The following is a 13,404-nucleotide window of genomic DNA, read 5'->3' as shown; positions in this document are numbered from 1 at the left end:
TGTCAACCGTAGCCCAGGCAGCCCAAGCCTATGTTTTCTGCGCACAGAGAGTTCTCCTGAGATGGCAGGATGGGGTTGGGACCAGCAATAAATAACTCAGCTGCATCATAATGATGCGGCTACAAAGGATGGGGCAAAACCTAAAACCACATCTCAAAAACCTAAGACCTGCTGTTACGTCTCACTGTTTAAAACAGAAATAAGGCCAATCTTGCAGGCAAAATTCCCATTTGCCATTCAAAAGTGTTCCTAAGAACAGAATTCCTCCATTATTTCTTTAAAATTAATGTCAAGCCATAAGAGACTTACTTCAAAACTGCATCTTAGGAGACTTTTTGCACCTTCATCTAGAAACTTTTGAAAATCTCCCTTTTTTCAGTTAGTTTCAACTTGGCCAGAAACCACCAAGACTAGCTTTTCACAGGGTATTTCAGCTGGAGACTTGCCATTTGAGCTAAAATGCAGATCCGTGAAAAATTGAAGTGAATGAATAAAGAGAACTCAACCTTTGAGGGCCACCAAGCTGAACGGAACAAGGGAAGGGCGCACTGTCAGCACTTCTGAAATGGAGCCCTCAGCCAGCATTGACGACTTTCCAGTTAATGACAGGAGAGATCAAGGAATAATCAGCTACCATTTTCAAAATAAGCCATCAGCTGAAATAAGCTTTATGTAAAGTGTGCAAGTAGGCCCCAAATATCCTAGCAACTGCAATGGACTTTATATATGAAATGGTGTGTTTTTAGAAGTCCTGACTGAGCTTTTACAGCCCTTCTCACAAGGTTAGCTTTTGTAAACTGCTGCAAAGCAGAAGACACAGCTATCTTCCCACAGCAGATGATTTTCGCCCACAATTAAGTGCAGGTGCAGACCTACTAATTATGTGGCTTTCAGTCTAAAAATGGTATAGATGCAGGCATAATTAGTAGTATCTGTAGTTTTGTATCCACTGAAGGTCACACGGTGCATGTGACTGAAACTCAGGTCACCAGCTGATGTTATGTACAGCTGTTTACCACCACAAAAAGCCATGTCTGAAATTCATGCAACCCACTCTGCAAAATAAAAATGAAATGAGAAAGTAGTATATGGCTATATTTATTAATATATCTAAAACTTTGTTGCAAAGTCTTGTTTCACAGATATACACATTTTTCTGAGAGGTAAAATACCACTTCAAAAAATAATCATGACCAGTCAGACATTCCAGTTTTGACCTTTCACTGCCAAAAGGGAGGAAGAATTACTGTTGCTTTAAGTTTATTCACACAATTATTTGACTGAGTAGTTGGTCAGAAGCCATTTGTAGTCAGGCTCATGTTTTTATCTCAAAATCAAAAAGAGGTAAAAACATCTGTATTAAAATCGCAATACTTCATCTTCCTGGACTCAAGAGTACAGGCTTGTGTAAGTGTGATTCTGCACAAATGGAGCAAAAACCTTAGCAAGCCAAATGCTTGGCCTAAAACTTCACAGTTTATCTGAAAAGGGCAATGACCACTTTTTTACTCTATGGAAAGCAGAGAGCATCTTTCCCCATCCCAGGGGGTGGAAGTGGCCTTTCAGCCGTTCACCCAATGGGTAAACAAGAACAGAGAGAAATATAAAAGGACGGGTTAGCAGCCAGAGTGTGCATGATTTATGTTTTGTTAGGCTCAATTAAGTCTCTGGCTAGAACTAGCTCATATTGTGTCCATTCACACGGGCATGGACCTCACTATTTACTCTTTGTTTCAATGAAAATGAAATGCTTACTTTACCAGAACACACATCTTAAATAAAAAGGTCTTCCGCTACAGCCTTTAGAAAAGCAGTGTTGGAAGCAGCGGTAGTGTGCAAAACCCGGCTGTGGGTTCTGTCACCACACAGGTCATTTTATTCCTCCTTATTTACTCACGTGTGGGCTGTAGCAGAATGAATTTTGGTCTGCTGAAAAAGAGTCTACTGACATCTTTTCCCTATGTGAGTTCAGTTTACTTACTTGAGTGAGGAAGGTTGTCATTTGCTTTTATCTACAGTTCCTTGGATTATTAGTTTTACTTTTTTAATCCTGGGTTCCTCACCTCCCCTATAGTTAGAATGTCAGCTAGCAAAAATGATTTGTTTTCAGTGTCATACACAGCCCAGTTCTCTTTAATGTTAAGCCTATTGAAAGATAAACTACAAGATCAAAGCAAATTTATGTTCCCATGGTTTATTTCATCTAGACTTTGGAAGGATGTGGGCACTGTATGCTAAAGATTTACTCCTACTGAGTCTTCTGTTGTTTATCCATTTCAGTTGTTCCATCTGTCAGACCATCTGCCTCCCAATGACCCCATTTCTTTCTCCCACTCCCATTTGTATTACAGGTCCATACATTTCGAGGTCCGCACTGGTGTGAATACTGCGCCAACTTCATGTGGGGTCTCATCGCTCAGGGAGTGAGATGTTCAGGTAGCCCTTCAGCATTTTCTGTCATTCTCTTGAACTGCTCAAACATCTGTCCCATCCCAGCTTGCACTCCTTGCAGGAATGGGGGCCAGGATTTCTGTACAGAACAAAGCAAGAAATCCTCCTGCAGAAGTTAGAACATTTTCATTTGCCTCATTAGCTCATTTAGAAATGAAACCATAAGGCCTTGGTTGCTGAGAGTGACATCCTTTTGGTAGTACCTTGGTCCTGTCTGTGTCTTGGTGTATACTTTAAAACTTGTTCTATGGTTAAGTTATCCCTTAATGTTTTTATGTCTTAAGAAAAAAGCACTGTAAATGGCAAAACCAGCCAGCAACTAGGCTTCATAACTCATCTTTTTGCTACCAATTGCTGGTAAGTGCCCTTGTCTGAAAAAAAGACTGCCATCTGTTTCCCATAAAAAAACATGCATTGCTGCAAGCCTGAAGTATTCCACCTCAAGATAAAACCAAAAAATACAACCTTCATTTTCCAAGGGGAATTAGTTTTCTAGTGCCTCTATAGCTGTATTGGCATTTTAAGTGCCTTAATTATTTTAAATTTGTTTGTTCTTTTGTGGGAAAAATGATCTTGGAAAAATACAATAATCATCACATCATGAGCTTTTGTAGTAGCAGTAGTGTATTGCTGTATTGCAAATGGGTCTTCATATCTTCTTTCTCCACATCTAGAATCACTTCCAAAAGTTGTTTGTCTTACCTCTGTCTTACCTCTCCCTGCCTGACCTCCAGGCATTCCTGATCTCCGACTGGCACCAAACACATCCAACCCTGACATCTGCCTTCCATCAATGGAGGAGGTGGTTTTTACCTAAAATTTAGACTGCAGTTTGAAGGATCAAAATACCTTTCTCAAATGCACTTTTAATAAGTGCAGTCTCAGCTACTGCTATATGTTGTCTGCCTGTAGATGAATAAGGGTAAAACAAAGAATATGAGAAGGACATTAAAAAGGAGGAGTAGTAGTTTGCTTCTCAAGCTATTTGATCTTAAACACAAGTGTGCAAAACCTGGCCTCACTAATGCATAACACTGTATTTGTTCACATACATAAAGTATTAAACTTATGAAAAGGCTTGTTTATTTAGCATGAAACATAATACACTTCCTCATTAAATTACAAACATTTAACTCTAAGTAGACAGACGCATTTGGATTTAACTTCACATGCTTGGAGAACAGCACTGAAAACAAGCAGGGAGGATCCTGACTACAGCACTCACATTTGTTTAGATTTCACAGAACAACAATGTATTATGCAGTAATAACTTTATGGAGAAACCCAAAAAAATCCACCCAATTCCATTAAATGTTGAGGGTTTGTATATGTTTGTTGAGGTGTTTGTATATGATTTTGCTTGATTAATATTTTATACAGTATAATACTGAAACGTGCTGCAAGTAATAGGGTCATGTTTACATTTTTAACAGATTAATGTTAACTCAAAGGGTACCATCAGTAATGGGCATAACTGGGAAGGCATTAAAACAGGAATCAGAGTTGTGTGAAATAATGCAACTCACGATGGTGGTGTTTACTGAGGCTTATAAATTCATTTGGCTGAATATTTGAGTCTATTAGAAAAATTAAATTTGTGGAGATGAAAAAATGATGTGTAAGTTAATAGAAACCCACCCGTGCAACTGAGAGTAGGATTTGACTCTGGAGTAAGACAACAAGAGCGATTTGTAAAATGAGTCACTTTTTTACATCATGCCTTTCACAGCATTTTATATGCCTAAACTGACCTACAGACTAAACACAGGGGAGACTTTAGTCACCACTGAAGTGATGAGCCAGAGATGAGGAGTCTGCTGATGTGGCAGAGAGAGCCAAAATGTGACACTGCAGGAATGTGGGAGGCAGAGTGAGGCATGCTAGCTCAAGGCACTGTCCCAGTTTGAGGGTTCAGGTGAATCTTAGGTTCTTCAACCGTGACCAGTGCTAAGCCTCACAAAAACCAGCAGAAGACAATCATTACTGTGCCAGTTTTATTTAAGGCTAATCTAAAATACCCAGAAGTTAAGCCTCACATGTTCAAATGCAACACCTTGAGCTATGTGTCCAGTAATGAACCAATCCAGACTGCATCAGCGGTCACCTACAGCTCAGAGGGATGTGAGGGACATCCGGAGTCTTTATACCTTTTTAACAACTCTGCTGGAGTTCACTTCTCCCACTGTAAGATTTTTACACATTTCCGTGCTCATCTTTCTCATCTGCATCATATTTATTTTATCTTTGCTGACTGATGGGAAAGTTGTGCCCCTTGCTTAACGTGGACCAAGGAAATAAATTGTTAGGGAAGGCCTATCAGCATCATCATTAATTAATTAACCTGGCTAACTTTGCTTACAGACTGTGGGTTGAACGTACATAAGCAGTGCTCCAAATACGTGCCCAACGACTGTCAACCAGACCTCAAGAGGATAAAACGAGTCTACTGCTGTGATCTCACCACACTCGTGAAAGCCCACAATACCCAGAGGCCCATGGTCGTGGATTCATGCATTCGGGAGATTGAAGCAAGAGGTTCGTATGCTTAGGAAAGCAGCAGACGCAATGAAATGAAGATGACTTGAATTACCTGCTAAGCTCAAACAGGGTGGTATGCTCATGCACACTGAGGACAGGATGAGAGAAGGGTTTTTTTAGTGCAGGTGATACATTGCTTTGCATTAGCTAGTAAAATTAAATCATGGCATTCCTTAATGCAATTTCCTAAAATGCTTTCTGAAACATGTCAAAACATATATTATGTTTCACTTCTGAAAGGGGTGAACTTTAAAGTGAACTTTAAGTTCATATTTATGTGTCTTTTTTCATTACTTTATTTTAACATACCTAGGGACACATCCAATTTTGGAGTAATCAGTTTAAATTAAATCTGTTCTTAATAACCTTTACAGACATTGTGGGCAAGAGAACACAAGTGACTGAAAGTGACTCAGACAAGTGAGGTCACAGGCTGTGGTGTTTTGTGGTAGGACACTAACTGCTCACGGTTTCACATGATGCTCAGTTACTGACTGATGGATCCCGTGGCACAGGCAGCATGTCACAGCCAAAACTCAAGCTTGTGATGGGTTTTTGGTAAACAGACCTGTGCCAGATTGAAGAAAAAACACGTCCCCTCCAATAATCATGTATCCCCTCTGTAATAATCATGCATTTTTGCTTTGGATAGCAAATGCGTATGTTTAATGTGCTGCCCAATAAGCCAAATTTTCCTGTTAGTCACAGCTTCAGCACAGGAATCTCATAATGTGGAATTCATAGCATCCCAGTAATCTGCATAGCAACACACTGATACTAGCCACAGGGATTTCAAAGCCACGCATCATCTGATGAATTGAATCAAAGACTTACTAGTAAATCCTCTGCACTGCTCCGTAAAGCTCTACCAGGATTATATCATCATTGCAGGGACAAATAAAAAGAATAATATAGACTAAGACAGAAGAGCTTTACTCCAATGATATAGCAGGAAGCTACATTGCATTTGAGATTTAATCACTTACTTGTACATGTATTGACTAAGATAAAATCTGTTGCCTGCTCTCAGTTTTTTCAATATCTTTGTATTATTTCTTTAATTGTCACAGAACAATGAAAGATTCTGATTTTGTTCTGAAGAAAACAAAGTGTATTGGAACTTATAAGTAGGTTAACAAGGTGCATAGTTACAATAAGGAATTCTAGGATTAAAATAAATAACCTGTGTGTAACTCAACGTGCTATGCTGGGCTGCCCTGCATTTCATGTCGGCATGGAGCACTGTGGGGAGAGCTGTGCGAGTGAGCAGATTGCTTGTGTGAAAGAACTGTAGAAGGGATGTACTGATGGTGAGAAGAACTGTATCCATTGCATCTTTCAGCTGTGTATAAGTAAAAGCTGACAGCAAAACAGGGAAGAAATGTGCTCACAGGAAAGGCAGTCCTTTACTTGAATTGCTATTTATCATTAAGCAACTGGTAAAAGGGAGACCTCTAAAGCTTTATTAATTATAGCCAAATCCAGGAAAATCTCCTACATAAAAGGAATAAATCGTAATAATATCACATGCCTCACCATTAGCAAATTGCAGTATTTTCCTCTAACATAATCAAATCAACCATGTACCTAACAAAATCAGAAAGTAAAAATTCTAAAATTCTTTAATCCTTTTAAGAAACAATTTAACATCATCTTGATCTTTCCTTAAATGCTCTGGAGTTTCACACTGCAAAGAATATTTTGCTACACTTAGTAGGTCTGTTGTTCTTGCTTTACTGTTTTTAAGCCTAAATATTTGTTGGTTACTGAAGCTAAGTTAAACAAGAATTTTTTGTTTCAGGTTTGAAGTCCGAGGGCCTCTATAGAGTCTCAGGCTTCACTGAGCACATTGAAGATGTGAAAATGGCCTTTGATCGAGGTACACCATTTTTTAATTTTGTACAGTTTTAATCTAAGCTTTCAGTTCTTTTGGGGGTTATATAGGTACCATGGTAATGAAACTGGCATATAAACAGAAGTAGAGAAAGCAATCTGTCTTTTCTAAGTCCTTAAATTGATCTGCAGTCCTTTTCATAAGAAGAAACATGTTTCATAGTTGGAAGGAATAATTAAACACTAGAAATTGGTGGGTAGAAGGCTAAGCAGGTGACTGGATGATTGCTCAGCCTAGCAGTACAGCCTCAGCCCCTAGTTGAAGTACGAGCCTAGATGGTGCTAGGGAAAAGTTCTTAGTCCTGTCTTTGATAGACTCAATGCTTTACAATATGATAATCTATTTATGAGTTTAAGGACCAGGAACTCCAACTGGGAAGTCATTCTGCATGTAGCCTTGTAGGAAACATTGCAGCGCTGTGCATGTGATTCCATCCGTGCAACAGACGTGAGGAGCATTGAGGAGATTGGTTGTACAGCATATTGAAAAATTAATTATTAAAACACTGCCTGATTACCATTCTCATAGCCCTTCTGAATTGATTGAGCTGATTATGTTGGTTCTGGTTGCGCACACAATCTTTGCACACAGGACTAATTTAAAGTGGTTATGTAAGCGAGTGCAGGGTTAGAGCCTTCATCAATGGAAAACACCTTTTCAAGTACATTTAAGAAGTTACATGAATATTCTTCTCCTTTCCCATAAATAGTGTTTTCCTTCCTACTTAATTTTTTTCAGGTATTACCTCTGCCATATTAGGGAATAGGATCAGACACAGTCTAGTGGTCACAAGCTCCTGGGGGACAAGGCGGGTCCAGGTTAAGCCAGAAAGTCATCCTGTGGGTCAGGGTTGCGACCAGAAGGGTGCATGGGCACACACCAGCATGGCCATGACGCAGCTGGAGACAGCTGGAATGTCACTCAGGCAGGGACTGAGGGCCCTGGCGGCCCGTGGGCAGGAGGTCTGAGGGCTCCAGGGCAGGCTGCACAGGCCAGCAAGGTCTGTGGGTGCCACATCTTACTGTGCCTGAACAGTTTGAGTTTGGAGGCAGTTTATCATGCAGATATCACCATAAAGAAAGTCCAGCTAGCAATTTCTAAATTGATTGTTTTCATGCTGAAATATCCTTAAAATATAATACGTATTTTAAAATATGTTTCAGGCTGTAGTTGTGAACCTATGCACATACGGACATAGGTCAGGCATTGTTTGGGCAAGAGAGATGCACAATGATATGACTGCTATCATAGGAAGGTAGTGTTGCAGATGTGCCACAGGAATCAATGCTACTGAGAGGATCATGGTCCTCACAAGTCCCATTCTGCTCCCTGCGGGTAGATCTGGCCTGGCAAACCCTTTTGTTCTGTGTGTTAATTCTCCTCTAAGTGTACCAAGCTAAATGAAACCCAGAAGGAGAGGCACAGGTTGTAGAATTGGAAGAAAGCAGATTTAAATTTATGTCTGAGCATGACTTCAACACTGCTACAGCTGTAGTTCCTTTGCAAATGCTTTGAACCACTGGAGCCACTTCAGTTTATCGCCTACTTATTGCCTATATTCACAGCATAATTGATGGCAATACACACTTGAATTAGATCCACAGCAAGGAAGAAAGTGTGATTTACTGGCAAAGGTAGCAGCATCTAGAAACAGGAAGAGTAAGGTTACTAGAAGTTTTGGATTTCCAAAGGAAAAAAAGCATGGATAAACATGGAAGCAGAGAAAGCAAGAACGGAGTTTGTATACAAAGGCTGTGGGGAAGACCATTAGGCATAAATTCAGAAGGAGGAGAAAAGGCTAACAAAGGAAAGAGGGAGTGTTGCCATGAATAAAAAAAAAAGCATAAATAAAGGCAGCAGAACAATGAACAAAACCTTGTTATGAGAATTATAGGACTACAGTATTGTGGAGACCAGAAGCTGAGAACTTTCAAAACTTTCCAGGTTTGAAAATGTTTTCTCCCTGAACTGAGATGGAAGGGCAGGAGGAGTTGAGGTTTTTTGCAGGAAGGGATTTAAAGAAAAAGAAAGTAGGGTTTTTTTGTTCTGACTTGTGGGCTGTGCAGCTAGAAGGTGGTTGTCAGCTGGCAGAAGTTTGAATTGGCAAGATACTTCCAACATGACAGCTCAGGGCTAGCTTCCCTGTCAGATTAAAGTTTACAGAGGCAGGGACACCACTCTCTCTTTTGCATCCCAGCCCCATAGGTAGGAACATTGCTTTTCGGCTGCCCTGTTACCCCTGCTTAGCACTAGAAGCTAGAGCAGCATGAAGTGAACCATCTGAGGATGAGGAATATCCCAGTTTTCACCTGGAATATACCAGGTGACAGAGCTGGGAGAGAAAGGACCTGAGAGCCAGGTGGCAGGTCTTGCCTCCAACACTACCTGGGAGTTTTCTGTTCAAATTTAATTTTCTGCCCAGAATGTGAAGTTTGTGAGAGTTTTACAGAATTCATATTTCCACGTTCACTACGGGAAATTAACTTTTTTTTAAAGTTAAAAAAAAAAAACAAAAAGAGAAAATTTGTGTGTGAAATATAAAGTGGAAAATTCCTGATAAGTTCTGGTTAATAGAAAGGTGTTGCAGCAGAAACAGCTTTATCTCTGGTCACATCACTATCTCAGATATCTCTGGAGCACACTGCATAGCAGAAGGTAAATGTGTTTTAAAATAGCTTGGGATAGTCAAAGGAGATGCTTATAGCAGAGGTATGAACCAGAGAAGAGAACTCTTTAGTCTTGACACAGTACTAGAGGATGTACACTGGCCAGGAATAAATTTTGTTTGACAATTTAAAGACCATTTTTTAACCATCTGAAAGGAAGTCTTTGAAACAACCTTCTTGTAAGAGCAGGGATAAAAAACCTTTACTAGTTTTGGAAGTGGAAGTTGCAGGGTTTACCAGAAGGGTTATATGACATGGTGCCTGCAGTAGCAGAACACTGCACTCGGTCATTACAGAGGTCACTCCCTGCCCATCATTTCTGAGTCAGCCCCCTGACTCACTAAAATGCCAGTACTTTTGCATCTCCAGAAATACAGCTTTTAATAAATGGGGTTGAAAATAGAGAGGCCATTTTAATGCACAGGATGCATCCTTGAAATAATGCCATCAAGCTCTTTGGTTCCCATGCTCTTCATCAAGCTACAGGGGCCAGAAGACAATATGATACAGGGATGAAGCATGGGGGCTGACTTGGCTGTAGGGTACCTCTCCTGCTGATCCCTTGTGCAGCTGAAGGGGTGCAATGAAGAGAAGCCAGCCCTCCCTCTGACTAATTCTGCTTTGACAAAGAGACACTTGTTGCTTCCAAAGAATTAGAGCAATAACAGAAAAGCAAAGGCAAGTTTGCAAAGTTAAAATCTTGGGAAGAGAATAGCATCCCACATAATATTACTTGGGCCCAATGACACTGTGATAGTTGGTTTTAAAACAGGGTGAAGTTGGTCCTCATCTGATTCAAACTAAGACTGCCTTCCAAAGCCAAAGCAGTGTAAATACCCTACTGTAAATTAGCATTAGGCTCTCTGAGGCACTGACAATGTTCCATTTTAGTGATTTTTGTAATGAGAAGGAGGGGAATAATGTGGATTTATTTAATCTGGTGAATGTTGGTGCTATAGAATGACAGTTGCTCTCTGTCAGCGTTGTTGAGCTGTGGCGTTGTGGCATCCAGAAAACACCCATTGTGTGCTTAATCCACAGAGCAGCCATTGTCACCACTGCATTCTGTCCTCCCACTTGTTTGTATGACTGGCTGGTACAATACACTTGCTAAAAATATTATGCTGTTAAATATTACATGAGTACTTAGAGGCATCCTAATTCATACTCACTCTTTTGGCAGTGTAGATGAAAAACCTGTCAAATGCCAAATCCAAGAAAAACACAAAGAAGCATGTTAGAATGGTAAAGGTTGTGCAATAAAACCAAAGCATTTAGGAAAAAGGAACTTAAGAAAAATCTAATTCAGTATTCAGAAGGCATAGCTGAGGCTTTAAGAATGTAACACTTATTCTATTTCATTCTCTAATAAAGTATTGATATATTTCTATGGCATCCAAAGTCAGCTGAAACCTTTAAAGAAAAGAATAAAGACCTTCTTTGTCTTGAGATATTAAAACTTCAACATAATGCAACAAAATACATTGAGAGTCAAAGTAACAAGGGAAGATAAGTGATGGGGTTTGGGTAGGATTAGGTTTGTACAGCTGAAATGAACTATGTGTTTGTAAGCCAAAATTTATGAAAAACAAATACTGTATTAACATATGGCCACTGCAATGATACAATCTGATGAGAATTCCTATATTGAAGAGTGAAAAAAAATTATGGTGGCAATGCAGAAGGTAGTATATAAACCACATGTAGTTCATACAGTCTGCTACTGCAGAGGATCCTCTGTGAAATATGTGTCATGACTTTTCTGGCAATTAATTAACTTTTCTTTCTTAGGGCTTTGAATTTTAAGTGTGTTCTAAAAAGAAAACAAATCCAGGAATTTGATGAGGATAAGAAATAACTGCAGCCTACCAAGGGCCTTCCATTGCTGAAACCGAAAGGAAAAAAAATTCCAAAATCTATGAAAGGAAAACAAAAATCCATCTCCCCTACACATCCATTGCAGAAGTGCGTAGAGTATATATTATAGCAGATGTATTGTTGTGCTCACTTTAAAATAAACTTCAGTGCATTTCTAATGGATGTGTATTTGTCTCTGAAGTGAAGAGAAAAATGTTTGACTCAGGAATTCATGCATTTTTCCTAGAGTAAGCAAATATGTAAATAAGAGGTATGTTTGAAGTACATTGTAGTTCAAAGTACCTCAATCTGTAGAGCCCCTTTAAGGAAGCTTGTTGGGTTGCTTTGTAAAAGAATTAAATAAATAACACTTCCATTTAGTGTACTGGTGACCTGGATAATAGATGTAAGCTTCTGCTTTGCTGTATCTGTTCTGATGCAGCTGCTGGCTCCTTGGAGGTATCTGTTTTCAGTGGAGCATTTTGCGTGCTCGGTGTCCATCAATTAAATAGAGGTCTCCACACAAAGCTTTACAAGACTAATGCTACCGTGCCTGGAACGTGTGGATTAAACAAAAGATTGGGGCAGTGTAAACATCCTCCCAGGGCTTATTGATGCTGTATTAAATTAAATGCTGATGGATGTATTCAGACTGTTCAGCTGCATCAAGAAAGGCTGTTTGTTTTAAACACTTAAGCATATAATCTCCTCTTGATGAGAACATGTAGTGCTATTAGTCTTAATGAGAATTATGTGCATACATTGGACAGGACGTATCCCGGCAAGATTAATGCCATAGGTTTGTATAAAATGTCTACAATCAATATAAACTCTTTTACTCTGCTATGAAAGCCTTTATCTCCATCTTAGATGCTGTGTATCAAGCACACCCATTCATCTGTCTGTATCAGGGCATGTCTACAAGCACTTGTTATTGCAAGACAAGCAAGGCAATGGCTTTACAACATGTCAGCACCTCGGTGGTAACAGCCCAAGCTTGTCCTTGCATCTCCTGGCAGACATAAGCAAACCCCTCTCTGCCTTTCAAGCAAGCATAACCCCACATCACCCCACTCACCGTATGGTCCTAATCTTCACCACCTGCTGTCAGGGAAGCACTAGTATCCTTAGTTGAATGGTGGGAAATAAGGACTACGGGTTATAGCTAATCTCAAAGAAGCCTGAAGTAAAGCTGGGAGTTAAATCCAGACAGCCACAGCTACTTGACCAGTGTCCTACCCATCTTTCTACTGGAAGACCACCAAGGACAGGTCCCAGGAAAGGACAGCAGGATTTCTCAATCTGGAGAAAAATGTGGGTACGAGGGTCCTAGGTGGTACAGAACAGATGTAGTAATTTCAGCTTGAAAAATGCTAGTGATTCAGCCTTGCTGCTACTTCTTGCAATTTCACTCATTGCAAGCCTTGCATTAGTCAAGGACTTAGCAGCAAGACTTGTAAACTTTAGGCTCATGTGTTTAAAAGTGCTCTGTAACAGAGTTCTGACTGTGTTATAATGTGGCAAACAAAATGTATGCCATTTCAGTTGCATAATTCAACTGTTTAGCTGTTCATCCATTACAAGTATCCATATTCATTTAACAAATTGCAATCCGCATTTCAGAATAAATTGTATAGCTAAATGCCTTGGCATGCCAATTTAAATTCAGATCTTTGCTATAAATAAATAAGTCAAATATTAAGACATTAAAGGTTATCTAGACAATAATGCAGCTTCCTTACTAGCTAGTCACTATAGATACATTTGGATGTTTACTCTGATTTTTCCTACTGGTCTCCTGATGGTCATTGGAAATTTGTATTATTTCTCTGTGCCTCTGGTTCCCCAAGTGGAGATGAAAAAAATGGTTCGTGCTCCTGGGCACTGATCTATGGATAGAAAATTCAACATCAGAACAAGTTATTAATAGCTTCTTTTCAGTGAATAAATGGGCCAAATGCAAGAAATATATTATTAACATGGTTTGTCATCCAACAT

At 39.6% G+C, this 13,404-nt stretch overlaps 1 protein-coding gene across 1 annotated transcript in view; it reads left to right on the top strand.

Annotated features, from left to right (window-relative positions):
- Positions 1-13,404, top strand: part of CHN2 (chimerin 2) — a 163,027-nt gene that overhangs the window by 142,784 nt on the left and 6,839 nt on the right. The window contains exons 8-10 of the mRNA XM_051808336.1: positions 2,352-2,436; positions 4,813-4,986; positions 6,791-6,868. Coding sequence (XP_051664296.1) covers positions 2,352-2,436; positions 4,813-4,986; positions 6,791-6,868 — 337 coding nt within the window. The remainder of the gene's footprint in view (positions 1-2,351; positions 2,437-4,812; positions 4,987-6,790; positions 6,869-13,404) is intronic.

The sequence above is a fragment of the Manacus candei genome, unplaced genomic scaffold (assembly GCF_025592945.1).
Source record: "Manacus candei isolate 608988 ecotype Guabito, Panama unplaced genomic scaffold, ASM2559294v1 h1tg000072l, whole genome shotgun sequence".
Lineage (NCBI taxonomy): Eukaryota > Metazoa > Chordata > Aves > Passeriformes > Pipridae > Manacus > Manacus candei.
This window is presented reverse-complemented; position numbering and strand designations above follow the sequence as displayed.